The sequence below is a fragment of the Ascidiella aspersa genome, chromosome 1, assembly GCF_963924565.1.
Source record: "Ascidiella aspersa chromosome 1, kaAscAspe10.2, whole genome shotgun sequence".
In the NCBI taxonomy this organism is placed as follows: Eukaryota; Metazoa; Chordata; class Ascidiacea; order Phlebobranchia; family Ascidiidae; genus Ascidiella; species Ascidiella aspersa.
In genome coordinates, this window is record NC_139447.1 from 25,615,625 (window position 1) to 25,630,767 (window position 15,143).

The 15,143-nt window shown below is 41.3% G+C and overlaps 1 protein-coding gene across 2 annotated transcripts in view; it reads right to left on the reverse strand.

The window, feature by feature from the left end:
* Positions 1-15,143, reverse strand: part of LOC146168531 (uncharacterized) — a 68,789-nt gene that overhangs the window by 18,630 nt on the left and 35,016 nt on the right. The window contains exons 70-97 of one of the 2 annotated variants that reach the window (XM_083388833.1): positions 15,087-15,116; positions 14,938-15,021; positions 14,476-14,621; positions 13,982-14,159; positions 13,430-13,717; positions 13,152-13,181; positions 12,905-12,988; positions 12,630-12,775; positions 12,370-12,547; positions 11,906-12,196; positions 11,586-11,633; positions 11,225-11,355; positions 10,826-11,003; positions 10,228-10,527; positions 9,595-9,666; positions 9,453-9,521; positions 9,002-9,150; positions 8,253-8,430; positions 7,320-7,802; positions 6,802-6,897; positions 6,341-6,516; positions 5,815-6,027; positions 2,976-5,557; positions 2,305-2,551; positions 1,912-2,145; positions 1,528-1,780; positions 1,036-1,412; positions 317-538 (exon numbers count right to left, since the gene is read on the reverse strand). In XM_083388833.1, the coding sequence (XP_083244959.1) occupies positions 317-538; positions 1,036-1,412; positions 1,528-1,780; positions 1,912-2,145; positions 2,305-2,551; positions 2,976-5,557; positions 5,815-6,027; positions 6,341-6,516; positions 6,802-6,897; positions 7,320-7,802; positions 8,253-8,430; positions 9,002-9,150; positions 9,453-9,521; positions 9,595-9,666; positions 10,228-10,527; positions 10,826-11,003; positions 11,225-11,355; positions 11,586-11,633; positions 11,906-12,196; positions 12,370-12,547; positions 12,630-12,775; positions 12,905-12,988; positions 13,152-13,181; positions 13,430-13,717; positions 13,982-14,159; positions 14,476-14,621; positions 14,938-15,021; positions 15,087-15,116 (7,463 nt within the window). The remainder of the gene's footprint in view (positions 1-316; positions 539-1,035; positions 1,413-1,527; positions 1,781-1,911; positions 2,146-2,304; positions 2,552-2,975; positions 5,558-5,814; positions 6,028-6,340; positions 6,517-6,801; positions 6,898-7,319; positions 7,803-8,252; positions 8,431-9,001; positions 9,151-9,452; positions 9,522-9,594; positions 9,667-10,227; positions 10,528-10,825; positions 11,004-11,224; positions 11,356-11,585; positions 11,634-11,905; positions 12,197-12,369; positions 12,548-12,629; positions 12,776-12,904; positions 12,989-13,151; positions 13,182-13,429; positions 13,718-13,981; positions 14,160-14,475; positions 14,622-14,937; positions 15,022-15,086; positions 15,117-15,143) is intronic. The other variant, XM_083388836.1, reaches the window with a different exon arrangement.

The window sequence follows — 15,143 nt, forward strand, 5'->3', positions numbered from 1 at the left end:
GTTCGGTTATTTTGAAATTTATCTTTCATTTTATCAAAAAAAAAATAGTTTCGATATAAGTTCAAAGTCATTTTAACCGTATTATATCTTTATTAGAGCAATATACAGTATACAAAACGCGTGATTAACGACGCCTAGGTTATTTAAATCAATGTATTTCTAACAGGTCAAAATTATGTCAAAATACATTTTTTTCAGGTCAAAATTTCCTATTTTTTTGGTCAAAAAATATTCGCCCTACTTATCAGTGTATAACATGGCTTGACGGAAGTTTGAAATGGATGTATTTTGTATTTGTCAACTGACGACGCGTTACCTCATTGGCCGAGCTGGTGATCATAAGCACGGACCACGGCTCGCCATTCGGCCTCGGCGTGAGAACGTCTGTCACCAGCTTGTTGACAGCGACTTTGGTGTCGGTGCGATCCGTCAAGGATGGAATGATGCTGTCGATCTTCGTCAGAATCGTGTCCAGATCGGGGGAGTCCCCAATGTTAATTAACATTTCTGGGGTATCCGCATACGTCATAAAGGCAATCTAAAATCATATGGGGTTAAAAAATAGCCACTGAATATTAACAACCAAACGAAATATAGAAAACGCTGACTTGAAATCAGGGCTGCGGAGTCGGATTAGGGGCTCGAGTAGGACTATGTAAATCTTCTCGATCCCGACGTGCGCATGGGCATTACTAAGTTTCGAAACATTAAAAGCCGCAAACTGTAAATTGTAAAGAATGGCAAAATGGTTGAATATTTTCCAACCATGTATTTATAAGTGAGTGGGTTCTATTGCACCCCTGATTTGTGGATTTCTGAATATCTCCTGTACAGCTCCGTTAATATTTTCCTGAATAGCTACGTAAATTGGTAAAATACAGGCTAAAGAGTCAGAGCTGGACTCGGGACTCGACGAAATTAAACGTTTGGCCGGAGTCGGACCCGGGTTATTTTTCGGAGCCCTGCTTGAAATATACTTCTCTACAGTAATACTTTTCATGAAAATATGCCTAGAGATAAATGTGAAAATCTTACCTGTGTTTTATTTTTTCCGAATTCGAAACGCTTCAACAACACTTTTAAATATTTTTTTATGTCTGCCAATTGATTCAAATCACAATCGGATATGTCCAGAGCGATGGCAATATTGGGATATTCTTTACAACTTGGTGGTACTGTGGTGGCTTCTACAGTCGTTGGACCAGTTGGTGTAACAGTTGTTGGACCAGTTGGGCCAATAGTTGTTGGGCCAGTTGGACCAGTAGTTGTTGGACCAGTTGGCCCAGTAGTTGTTGGACCAGTTGGGCCAATAGTTGTTGGACCAGTTGGCCCAGTAGTTGTTGGACCAGTGGGCCCAGTAGTTATTGGACCAGTTGGTGTTGTGGGTGTTGGACCAGTTGGAGTTGTGTAAGCTGAAAAGGTTTTGTGAAATTACTTTAGATCAAAATAGTACATGCGCACAAGAACAACATTTTTAATGAATTTATTGTTTTGAAACACCTTAAAAAAGAAATAGAACGTAATAACCTTCCGTTGTCGTTGCGTTGTAATCCCGACAAATCTCATACTGAACGCGTTCAATAAGATGTGGCAAGTCGTTGACGGAGTTAAATGAAAGAGCTCCTGTGTTGTTTGTCCATGTGGTTAACTTATTGAAGTAAGGGATAACCGACGGACCAGGGCCCACAGTAATCAAACGAACCCGTTCTTCTCGCAACTCATCAACCTCTTTCAAAGCATCGGCTTTTGTGTCTTTCGGCAGATGGTCAAGCATCATTATCTGCACAGTTTATTAAACCTTATTAGTAGTTAGAATCTTTCTTTTAACGAAAGAGAATCAGCATGGACTAGGTAACAAATATCTTAGGATTTGTTGTTCAGACCCAGAAGCGGAAAGTAAAATGTACAAACCAGAATCTTGTCTGCGTCTCTCCGGACACCCTCGCCCAGCAGCAAATGGTGTACACTGTAATCAATTGCAGGCACCAGGTTGCTGATACCGCGCAATCTCGCAAGGCCTTCAGGCGAAATCAACTGGTCCTCTATGGCCTTGAAGGCCGTCTTTTTCTCATAGGAGTTTCGAAGGTTAATGATGAGCTGCGGAACAGGGCCGATTTCGACAACTGCGAACCGTGTGTTGAGATCCTGCGTGAAACAATTAATATAATTGTTTTGTAGTAAATGGTAATTACCTTTTAGTTCAAAACTCGCATTTTTATATAATCACGCACTTCACCAGTGGTGCGATTTCACTGTTTACTATGTCACAGGACAAAGAACATTACCAAAAATTAGAAAACTCACGTCCAGATTTGTTCGCCGAATTACATCTTTAATAAAAGAACGAGTCAGAGCCAGGCCGTATTCGGTCATAAGAAGATGCCTGTCGACGAGAAAGACAATGTCCTGTCTTCTGGTGCAGACCCACGGCGAAACAGTAGGTCCAGTGGTCGTGGTAGGCTGTTCAGGCGGAACCGGAACCGTAATTTTGCACAAGTTCTGCCACATGAAGCTTACCACGCGCATTGTAAACAAAGGGATAAAGCGGGACCTGCAGATAAGAAAGCCATCTTAATTAGACAACGCTCAGCGTCGTTTTAAATCGAACTGGAATACAATAATAATAGCTTGAACCCATGTATTTACCCAAATGAAAACCAAAGCACAATGGTGTATTTTACAGCAGCTGTAGTATTTCTAACAATGTTTAGTTATCTACATCACCGATAATAATTTTAGGACAATATCGCTATACACTACCTAAAAAATCCGTTTGCAGAAAATTAAAATATAATTCGTTTAAGGACTGGATTTAATAACGGCCAAAATTACTAAAGAAAAAGGTGTATAAAATTTCTTGCTTGCCAGTTGCCATTTACGTTCCCTGTTTCTTAACAACCCACTATGTTGAGGAAAGAAAGCCATCTCGTTTGGTTAGATTAAAAACCTAATCATGAACTTTGTTTACATCCCACCTGTACGCATTGATGTATCCGTAGGTGTAGAAATTAATAAGGTGATACCACGGTACAGAAACTGCGTCTTCGGTTATTACTGACATCACGATGATATTATCGGCCAGCAAGGATTTCAGTTTTGCAACAGACAGAACGTCACGAGGGTATCTTTCCATCATGTTAACGATGACGCGTTTTATGGCTGTGCCGTTCTGGGATCGGCCGAGAGTTCTAAACAGCTTTTCAGCGGCCTCGGTTCCGGATCTCATTGACAGAAGCCCTGTGGAAGGCGATACCTGCAAGTTGTCTTTCGTCATAGTCAAGAACTGCTGTTTGGATGTGGCGAATCCGGATGTAACGGGAATGATCTGCTTGCCAACGCGAAGTACGGCGGCGTGCACGAACTTGTTGCCGAACACGACGTTGTTGGCGAAGATGTCAAAGAAGCGACGAACGGCGAGGCTCGTAACTTGATGCGCGGTCAGTTCGTCGTCGACCAGGAAGACCACGTCGATTTCGCAGGGCATATTCGGCGCCGGCGTGGTGCTGCTGACCAGCGCCGCTGTTGTTGTGACGTTCTCGTAGAAGCATATCAGCTCAAGGGCTTCATACTCGAGGTTGGTGAGGTCGCGCATGTAACGCACCGGGATTGTTCCGTACTGCATCGTCGACAGCTGCGCGGGGTTGGGGATGTGCAGGTCGCCGATCAGGTACGTTATCACGGCGATGTTGCGTGCGGCGGCGGCGCGGATAGCGGGCAGCAAGTCATCGTAGTTGCGCCGGCCCATCATCAGAAACACCATGCGATGCGCCTGGTAGTCGATGTGCCTCGGTGAACCGTTGATGACGTCGTTGAGCACGTACATGAGCGCCTTACCTACATTGGCCGGGGCCGTGCGCCCTGAGTGATGAATGTCCTCCATCGCTTTCATGATTTCCGGCGCCGTGTAGTAGCGGCCCAAGCCGAAGTCAAGTTCGGGCGATTCGCCGTAGCTGACCACGGCGAACCTTGACCTTGCGTCGTGGCCTTGGTTGGAAAGCAGATGAACCATGTCCTGCATAAACGTAATCAGTCTGCGTCCGTCCGACTCTGGGTGCAGAAGAAGCGAGTCGTAAAGAAAAACACCATCCACTGTGACGCAGATCGGTGGGGGGATTGTGGGGAGTGGCGTGGGCGTCTCCTCTTCTCGTTTCGCACAGAACGCGCTGGCGAGATCGTAGGCGGTGTACGGCAAATACCGAGCCGGGCTGACTGGGAACTGTCGATAGTGAAATTCTCTGATTGCGTGCGACTCGAGGAAATTCGTGTTGACTGCGATCGCGTGAAAGTGAAGCTTCAAATCCATCATTTTGTCCCAGGTGCTCTGCTTTATCACGTCTGTTACGTGACGGTTCACGATTAAAATCATCTCCCGCCTGACGTCCTCCCGCCCGGGTTTGCTGTAATTAAACATGTCGAGAGCGTCACTTATCAGAGGTTCGATCGTCAGACTTGGCAAGGGTGGCAAACTAGGCTTGAAGCGCTTGACAGCGAACTGCAACGTGGTTTGTATAATTGGTCGATTCAAATACAGTATGTTCTTTGGTTGGAGGCCAGACACGATCAAACCTGCCTGAGTGACGCCGTTTTTGTAGTTAATCAGGGTGTCCATGACGTTGAAGTATTTTTCCAGGTACTTCAGAAGCGTGCGATTAGCAATCAAGGCCTCGTCGACAATAAAAACAACGTCAAGTAAGGGATTGCAAGCAGGCGGGGTGATGGCTGTGGTAACAGTGGGTGGCGGGATGCGGTCGCGACAGACGCGGTCCACAATGCTCTTCTCCACGGCGTCGATTTCGTTATGCGTGCCGTTGTTTATTACTAAGGGCGAGTTGTTCCCGGGTAAAGTGGTCAGCGCGTTCACCACAGCCGAGTCGTGGGCAATCGAAATGAGCTCGATGTCGTTCTTGGTGAGCTGCCGAACGGCGCGCTTGAGAGCCCTTCCCGACTCGGGCGCTCTGTCCATGATGTTGATCACTGACTTGCGGTAATTAGCGTAGCGGCGGTGACCGGTCACAAACATGGAGCGTCGGACGAAGTTAAGCGCTTGCGCAAGGTACAACGGGCCGCTTGCATCGCCGTGGAAACTGAGCCATATCAATGCCTCCTCAACCATCATGGCGCGCTTGTAATCTTCCAGTCCAAAAGACACGGTAGGTGATTTGTCGCCGCCGTACAACACAGCAGCCACTCGCACCCGACTTCCCACATCAAAGTTGTGGATAATGTTGATGATCATTTCCCGCACAGCCGGCGCCTTGGTAAGCAACAGCTGGCGGTCCACCAGGAAAACAATGTCTCCGATCAGGTAATCGCAAGGCACGTAGGGCGGCACCACGGGCGCTTTGGCGCAAACGGCCTCCACCACCTTGTGGCCGGCGTCGATTAGCTGGGACAGGGTCATGATGTGCGTGTGGAAGATGGGGTTAGTGACCAGCAGACGCGTGGCGGCGTTCGTGGCCATCGGGTAGCGGGACAACACCGAGATGATGACCTTGTCCTTGTAGATCTTCTTCAGTAGGGCCGGATCTACCGCTTCGGGTTTCCTTTCAAGGATGATCTGAGAAGTGAAGGAAACGTTACACTCTCTACCCCCCAAGGTGTTTTTAGTCGAATCTCTATACCTATCTTAATTTCTACTTTTTAAAAATATCTAAAATAGTTCTCTAAATCTTTTGAAACAATTGGCGTTAATTACGTATTTTTTAAACCAAAATAGAAAGCTTTTGGGTTACAAGAAGGTACTATACCTAAACGGGAACGAAACCGTGCCCAAATGCACTCAATACTATCGATAAAACATCTTTAAATTCTTACCACGATAGTTTTGGGACCTTCCGTTGTAGACTCAAGCAATTCAAGTGCTTTACGGAGAGCGTTGTTGGTCTGAGCCCTCCTTCGTGTGGGCAAAGCGCGAGTAGGAGGCGAAGAGAACATTCTGTCCAATTCTCCAGCAACTCGAGCATTGGTTTGATGCGGGCTGAAGTCAATGTTCACCACAGCTGGGTCTCCATCGCTCACCACCGCTAACTATAATGAACAGTAAATAAATTACGGCTTGCTGCTTTAGAGTGAACAATAACAAACTGCACAGCAGAATGACTGGTCCAACGAACAAACCGAGTATTTGGTTAGCAGACACTATTCTTTCCATTCTTCAAATGCATTCTTTGTTTAAAAACTGAACACTACAAAATTCTAATCACAGTCCAGATATATTTAATCCAATGCTAGTCTGGAATGGGGTCATTACACGCATGTAATAATTTTCATTTAAAAGGCCTACTATTAAATTGGCTACCAAAATTTCACATTGCATAACAAGTGATGACTATTTAGGCACCTGCACGTGGTCGGCACCAATCGTCATCTTTTGCAGAACGTTATGGAAGAAACGTTGAGCCGCGTCACGCTTGGAAGCCAAAGGAGAGTCGGCAAAGCTTCCGTCCAACACAAATACCACATTCGCTCGTTCCATACATACGTACGCCTCCGTCGTAAAACCAGGAGTTGTGATACCTATACCGCACCACTCGATGTTAGTCAGCATATCTTTGATTTCAGTAGAATATTAGGTTTCAGTACACAGTACAAACATGGCAATATTTTACATGACTAGGACAGCTTAATAAACTAAGTTTTGCAGCAAGAAAAGTTTCTGAACAACATACCTATGAAAAGGATGAGTGTATGATGTATTCATATACACTTTAAATATTTTCCAAATAAGTATCTCATTAGTGTTTTAATTCAGTACATAATTTCGAAGGAGTGAATTTTGTACGTAATGGCAATCATGTTTACCAGGAGTGGTTGGCTGCCAAGGAGTGGTAACCCCAGGGGTTATAGCCAAGGTCGTTTCCGTAACGTTTCCTCCCCCAGGTAAAATTGCGTATACATCTACGACAAGAAAACAAAATTAATTTAAATATTGTTTTTTAATTTGTAATCACTTAACATGGGGTTTTCTTGGTATTTTAGCAAAAATGTAGACAAAAAATTATTTGAAGTGCCTTTACAAAACTATATAATTACATAGAAATAATTTATAAAAGATTTACATTCTGCAATATACCCTCAAAGCTTAACAAGTGATTTTATACGTTTTACAAAACATCGCCATTTTGGCGCCTTGATGTCCTTCTTGATAAGGTTAATAACAATATATTTAAATTGAGACAAGGATAGAGGTATTGGTGGAGTTGCTGGTTGTATGTGTTCTCAGTTTATTTCGACGTTGATGTTTTTCCAATTCTTATCGCTGTATAGGTTGTTCTGGCAAATTAACTTTTAACGCCTTAACGTTCTACATAGTCACTCACCGGAGCAAAGGTGATCGGCGACAGCGTCGAGAAACTTGGGCGCGATCAGACCCTGGTATCCCCCGTCCACAACACGGTACCTCACGTCGGGGGAGACCGTGTCCAAAAACGAAGTTAGCGCTGCCAGTTTCGGGTCTGGCGGCGCCACAGGGACCTGTCCAGGTCCGATGGAATGCTGCGAACCGCCGTTGACAAATCCGTTCACCTTCCCGTTCACTTCACCATTTACGTTGCCGTTCACTTTGCCGTTCACTTTGCCATTCACGTTGCCATTTACTTTGCCGTTAACTTGGTCGCCGTGGTGTTTGCGCGCTTTCGCACCGGTCACCACCAGCAAATGCATAAAGTAGCGCATCCCGGTGGCGTTCAGCGCCGTGATTCCCGCCTTCAGCGAGTCGATGCGGTTCACCTCGTCGGCGTCAATCACCATCACGAAGCTCGATGCGAAGGCGAAGCGATCCTCTATGCCCGGAATTTTACCGGCTGCGAATAAAACGATCACAATTTCGTAAGGAAGCGTATGGCTTCGTCGAATAAAAAGACACAATTATTGTATAGTCAAAATATATGTGGCAACTGAACAAAATTTAGGTGTACAGTGCAGCCTTTTAAAGTGAAGGGCCAAATATGTGGGGTAAGCCTACGGGCTAAATATGTGTACCCCAAATGGAACACAAAAGCTTTCGATCAGATTAACCTTAATTGAAGTGTTAAAGTCCATTCTCTAAACGTCCATTAGTCAACTGATTATTAGGAGGATTGTATGTATCACTTTTTTGCAGCCGAAGTTGCCGAGGGGATAGACAATATAACATAGCGAAAAAGGGCTCTTGTAACCTGCCGGTTTGCAGAACAAAAGTGCGTCGAGCTGAATGTGCGGTTAACATGTTTTATTATAATAATGACACATTACGGGCTAAAAGCACCACCGACCCATAAACAGCTTGCTGAAGTCGATCATTGCCTGTCCCGCGTCCCGTGATTTGTTGGCGGGAATGTCGAGCAGTTCGATCCTGTCTTTGAACTTGTGACGGTGGCCGTTGTAGCCGTTCGGAGCGAGGTAGAAGGGCTCGGTTGTGTGGACGTGGTCGTCATAGGTCACCACCGTTACCTGAAACATTCCATTACTTTCTATTTATTTTATCAAGGCACGAACAAGTGGCGAAGCGAAGATTTTCTGATATCGACGTTTGCTTCGATTTATTAACAAGTTTTTCCAAACATCTTACGTCCAGGTCGAGTCAAGTTCAGTTACGTCATTTTACACAAAAAGGCTTAAGTCAACTCATGTCATTTAAAATAGTTACTTCAGCGCATTGACTTAAGTCAACACTTAGTATTGGTACGTTTGATCAACAAAATAAAATACACTGAGTTTAAAAACTATATCCTACCGTTTTTGCCCGCCACAATACGATCAAGGGTTAAAACAATTTTTTTTTTAATTCGCTTTTGAAAAATTCGCATCTGCGATAATCGGCTCCAAACCAATAAAAATACATATTAATGTAGTGATGCCATCACAACTTAGATTTATATGCTGACCTACTTTTTCGGCCCGTGGGATTGCAAAAAATATCGGTTAGATCGGAAGTGACATTTTATACTTCCTGTTTATTGATAAATTCAGATTACATGTTGCGAATAAGATGCATAAGCAAAGGCAAGAGAAGCAGTTTTACCAGAGTTTTCTCTTTTGACATGACGAAGCGTTCTGATAGATCTTCTACGAAGGTTCGTAGAGGAGAAATATCGCCATGCAAGTCTCCGAATACAGTCGACGAACCATCAACCATCACGATCAAATCGTTTTGAACAAAGTTGCAACCAGCTACAGGAAAATATGAACAAAAAATTGCTGCGCTCTATAAGGTTGGGCAAGTCTACTTACCGTTTATTCTGAAAAATATTTAATTTAAATTACAAATTAGGCAGATTTTTTCTTTTTTCTAAGCAGCCAAGTTATAAAAAAGTTATACAATAAAACTACAAACTAAAGGTATAGTATTAATTTCGTTTAGTTACCATACAGGAAATTTTCTTATTTTCTTCGTCATTTGGTAAGTTTTTACAGGGTAACATTTGCGAAACACATAAAATTTCATTAGGTGAAAGGTAAATATATTTCATTACTTGGTTCTGGGGTTGTTGTTTGCGTTGTTTCTGACACGGTCGTAAACGAAGTTGTAATCGGAGCTGTACCTGCCAAAACAACCAGAATTAAATAAGTTAAAATTGATAATACGGTATGGTACAAATTAGAAGAAAAACTTACTCGTTTGCTGAGTGGTAGAAATGCTCGGGGTTGTAAGTGAAGGGGTGTAAGGAGATGTTAGTTCCGTCGGTCCTGGATAGGCACATACATTTTCAATTAATTAAGGTCACTTGTAAGAAATGGTTCAATTTATTGCGTTTCGCAGTCATCACAACAGCTGCCATCAATTAACAAACGATCAGGAACTAATTAAAACTTTTATTATCATATCAGAACATTCTTAAAACTTTTTCTAAAGCGGGACCTGCCAAACATTTTTTGGATCGCATAGACCTGGATAAACATGAAATGTTTTAAGGAAAACGTCACAAAACAAATATACTTAAGAAACCTGCTGTTTTTTATTTGTCATGCCTCAAATATGACTAAAATAGAGTTTTTAAATACATTCAAGAAGGCGCCAAATCGTTTTTTTAGACATGCTGTTTTTATTTAAAAATATATATTTCGTGTTTAAATATATGCTAGTATCTATCAGGCCTCCAAGCTCCCCTTTCGAAAACAAAATAACCTACGTACCACCAAGGGGTCCCTAGCTTAACAATTCATGCTCCAAAAAGTTTTAGTAATATACTTTTAGGCTTAATTATAGTTTAAATCACCAAACGTTATTTAGATTTTCAGGGCACTCACCGCATATGAGGTCCCGGACGTCTTTCTCGTGACGTGGCAGGTGAAGCAGCCCGCCCTTAACAACTACGACCTTATCGTCGCGCACCGCTGGACCGACCGACTCGCGAAGCGCGCGCAGATCAGCTGGGGAAGAAGTGTGCTTCCTAGGGGCCACCACGACCACCACTTCGGAGCCCTTTATTACGGCCGGGGCCACCACTTGAGCCAAAGTGTCCTGATGGGCGCTGATTGGACGCCGATCCAGTGACGAAATATCAAGCACGATGACTTTGCGCACGCCTTGCCGTCCACCTGCGCTCGCTGAAAAGATTTACGCAGTTTGAATAGTGGTCATCTAAAGCTAATACTATATTATGTTACTTTAATTTTTAGTTCAGTAAATAAAATTTTTCATACCATCTCGACCGAAAAATTCCAATTAGGTATAACGAAGCTAAAGCTATATAAATATAAGCCATGTAGTATAAACAGTAAAGGAAATATATTTCTCTATCACCACATTATACAACTCTACGTCTCTCCTAGCTTGCACAAGCGTTGTTGCGTGGTTAGAACAAAATAAATACTTGTGATGAACAATATTAAAAAAAGAACTAACGTTTTAACTTCGTATTTAGAGCTTCCTGGATGAGAGGAACGCTTCGATCCCGCAAAGTCTGCGGCGCCTGAAGTCCAGCAATGGACCTCTCCAGCTCCGCGCTGTCGTGGTTAAAGTCCAGTGAAAATCCCATCGGAAAACTCCCGCGAAGTTTATTGGCGTAAAAGTAGACACCAACCTTCAAAAACGATCATACAGTTAACGACTCTCGACAACTGCTATATTTGCATACCTGTAAAACGTTTCTTATTCTCACGTTGTTTGTCCGGAGCAAGTTGTCTGAATTATCAAGCTCGAGAGTAGCGTTAAAACACAACGTGAAATTAAAAATACCTAAAACGTTGCTTTTACATCATACATGCTGTTTGTACAAATTCAGAAGTGAAACAGTTTTAATACCTGAGTATTGTTTAGTCCAATATGGAAGTCTCTTGTAACGTCTCCCAGAAAGTCCCTGTAGATTTCCGTGGGTGTTCCCCTTGATCCATCCAAAACGAATAAAACATCAGTTGCAGGCATTGCGCCACAAACTAAAACAAAGATGGATCAAATAGTAAAGAATGCTGTAGCGTTTAAAGCTTTCAAATTCATACAAAATATTGATATAAAGCAACAAAGGGAACATAGATCAACTGGAAAATGGTAATATAATTAACGTAAATAGGAGTACTTTTAATAAAATGAATATATATCAATGTTTTTTTTAATATAGATTGTGTACAGTATACATAATTTCGTACATCAATTTTTTATCTCATACCTGAATAAGGAGTTGTTACTGTTGGTGAGTAGGCGGCGGTGACCTCGGCTAAAGACAAATTAGAAGAGTTTTACATCAAATTGGGTGTGATATTAAAACTTATTATGAATAGCTGTTTCAGATTATTAGTTGATAACAGTATTTAATGTCATTAAGATTTATAAAAAGACATGTTTGTGTTTAATGACTAGGTTTTTACTGTAGAACGAGACGTATAGATACACCAACCAGAAAAAATTGGTATATTCTTTATGGCACCATACTCAAATATACTGGAAATACTGTAACACTAATTCGCGAAATTACCATAAACAACTTACGTCGTTGACAAATGATGTTTCTTAATTTGGGGAGTTTTTCAAAGAGTCCTGGAAAGCTCGAGGGTACTTCAACCAAATGAGATGACGGCACCGCTGGTTCAACCGTTTCCTTCAGTTCCCTAATGACGTCATCGGTCGAGGGCGGTCGCCATGGTATCAAGATAGGTACCACTTCGACGTGATCAACGTGGGCAGTTGTGATGACGTCATTCACGGTTGGAACGTCAATCGATGGAGAGTCTTTCGACGTCACGACTACAACGGCGACTTTTCGGCGATCGGGTTTGGATTCTAAACCAATAACATGTTTTTTAAACGACCTTACGTATTACATTACTTTTAATAAAGTAAACAAGCTTCGATATAATTACCGTAATAACCCAGGCAAACGTGTTGAAAATGGAGCTTAAAAACAATTACCTATATGTAAGGTTGTGGCAATTATTAAATTCTCAAAACAATACCGTTAATAAAGCGGTGGATGATTTTGTTTATGTTTGGAGCAGAAGGCCTCCTTGGTTGATTCGGGTAGGTCAAATGGTGGATGGCTTCTTCAAGTGTCTGGCTTGTGTTGAATGTGCCAATAGGAAAACCGTGTGGAAAAGTGTTTTGTACACCTTCGTCATAAAAGCTAATGCCAACCTAAAACGTCAATAAAGAAATATGAGGTCAATGAGGAAATTCATAACGAAACACATAGATTTGAAAATTTCTTAAAACTGACCCTTGTATGATTGGATCCAATTACAAAGCTTTTGGTTAGTTGTTTAAGCAGCTTTTTGTAATCGTTGATCGGAGAAGGAACTCCAACTGGCGGTGTTGATCCATCCAACACAACAAGTAGATCCGTCGATGGCATTTCCGTACATACTAAGAAACAAAAAACTTAAGGTTTGTATAGACAATTTTTCATATGAATCTATCTTAGTTATATATATGTATAATTAAATTATACGTTTAGGTCAGTTTTATGTCTCAAGATTAAGTTAGCTTAACCACCTGGAGTAGGTGTGGTTGTCCCTGGAGTTGTTATTCCACTAATGGTCGGTGCCGTGCTTATTTCAGGAGTTGTGCTGCCAGTTACTATAATAACGAAAAAATATGTTAGACTTTGAGTACGGTAGTTGTTTTTATACAGGCCTACATAGTAGCTATATGCCTGATATAAAAAGTATTTCAGAACATGTCTAAAAAGTTATCACAACTTTTTTTAATCAAAGTTTAGCAGACAAATAACAAATTTTACCTGCTTCAGTTGTTGTTACATTCAGAGGATCTGAAACGATGCAAAGATAATAAGTTCTAGATTTTACTGATTTTCGAATGGCTTTTTAGTGTGCTGATTAGCTAGATTAGGTATTATTCAAAGGTATGATAAAACGAGCAGTGGTGAGAAAGTTTTATATTTGAATATTACCCAAACCCTCGATTAATAATAGTTTAAAGAACCCTGAGCGAGTACTTCTGTCTTATAGATTTTAAAGTTTATGCACATTACGCACCAATCGTTAGTGAGCATCTTACATTGGCAAATAATTTCTGTCAGTTTGGGAATATGATCTTCAAGTCCAGGGAAACTGAAACGGACTTCCAGCAGATTTGAATCGTTGACCGCCGGTTGCACTGTCTCCTTTATCTTCTTCACAACCGAATCACTCGCTGTCGGTTTCCATGGCACCACCAGGACAACCGCCTCCATATCCTTCACGTGATGCTTGGTGATGACGTCAGGAGTGTCGGGGACGTCGATGGTGGGAACATCCTTTGACGTCACGACCACAACAGCCACTTTTCGTTTGTCAGGTTTACTTTCTAAAAATTGATTATTGTAAAAAATGACTTGGTAAAACCAAAGTAACTCTGAAAATTAGCTTGCCACTGCATTAACTATCTTATATTTTTTATTAATGTGAAACTTTTGTGATTAGCTTTTAGGAAATGTTTTTGCGCTTAGTTATCAAATAGTTGGTTATGTCAGTTTACGTACAGTAAGACATCCTAAAACTTTTAGTATATTGCTAATAAAAAGGTTATAAAATAAAGTAGCCATACACGGTTGTTATAATTTTCACAAACCGTTGACAAAACGTTGCAGAATCTTGTTTATAATTGGAGCAGAAAGATGTTTCGGCTTGTCAGGGTAGGTTAAGTTCTCGATAGCTTCTTCAAGGCTCGTGCTGGTATTGAATGTGTTAATAGGGAAACCGTGTGGGAATGTATGTTCTTCTTTGTCGTCGTAGAAGCTTACGCCAACCTGCAAGCAATTAATGTGTAAAAGCTATAACGAGTTTGTTAGGATTAAATCAAATTTCGCCATAAAACAACTTCCACTCAATACAGTCAGAGACAACAAAATTGGCCATGTTTTGTTATGTTTAACGTTTTACCAACATCGATTTGTTTTGTCGAGCTTTCTACCGTCCTCTTAACATTACTAAACCATGCATAGTAATACATACATTGGTAGCAAAAATTAAAAATATATTTTATTTTTCACAAATCACCATTTTAACAGTTTTAATAAAACGATAAAGCGTATCCAAATATATGTAGAAAGTCTAAATGCTTACCCTTGTCTTATTATTGCCAATATCAAAGCTTTTTATCAACTTTTTCAAAAGCTTTTTATATTCGCGAATTGGCGAGGAAATACCAGTGGGTGGAGTTGATCCATCCAACACGACAAGTAGATCCGTCGATGGCATTTCCGTACATACTGCGAAAAGAAAAACAAAACTTCAAAGTGACACAAAAGTAATATAAGTGTGTTGTTGAAATGTGAATTTTCGGTTGGTTAGAGTTTAACAGAAACGTTTCGTCAATGCTTCATTGACGTACGTGATCATGGTAAAGTTTTGTGTGCTTTCTGTTATAACATATACATAAGGTGTACTAAGTTACTTATCTTAATATTCTTTATTCACAAACATGTTTGTAAAGGATAACCATTTACCACATAAACTTATGTATACAATAAAAGTTAAATGAATTCATTAGACCAGTTTTTCTCAAGATGCAATTAACTTAATCACCTGGAGTAGGTGTGGTTGTCCCTGGAGTTGTTATTGCAGTGATGGTTGGTGCCGTGCTAACTTCGGGAGTTGTGCTGCCAGTTACTATAATACAAAAAATAGGATTTTTTAATCAAAGTAAATAGTTAGCAGAAATTAACAATTTTCACCTGCTTCGGTTGTTGTTACATTCAGGGGATCTGAAACAAATCAAGAAAAGATAAATA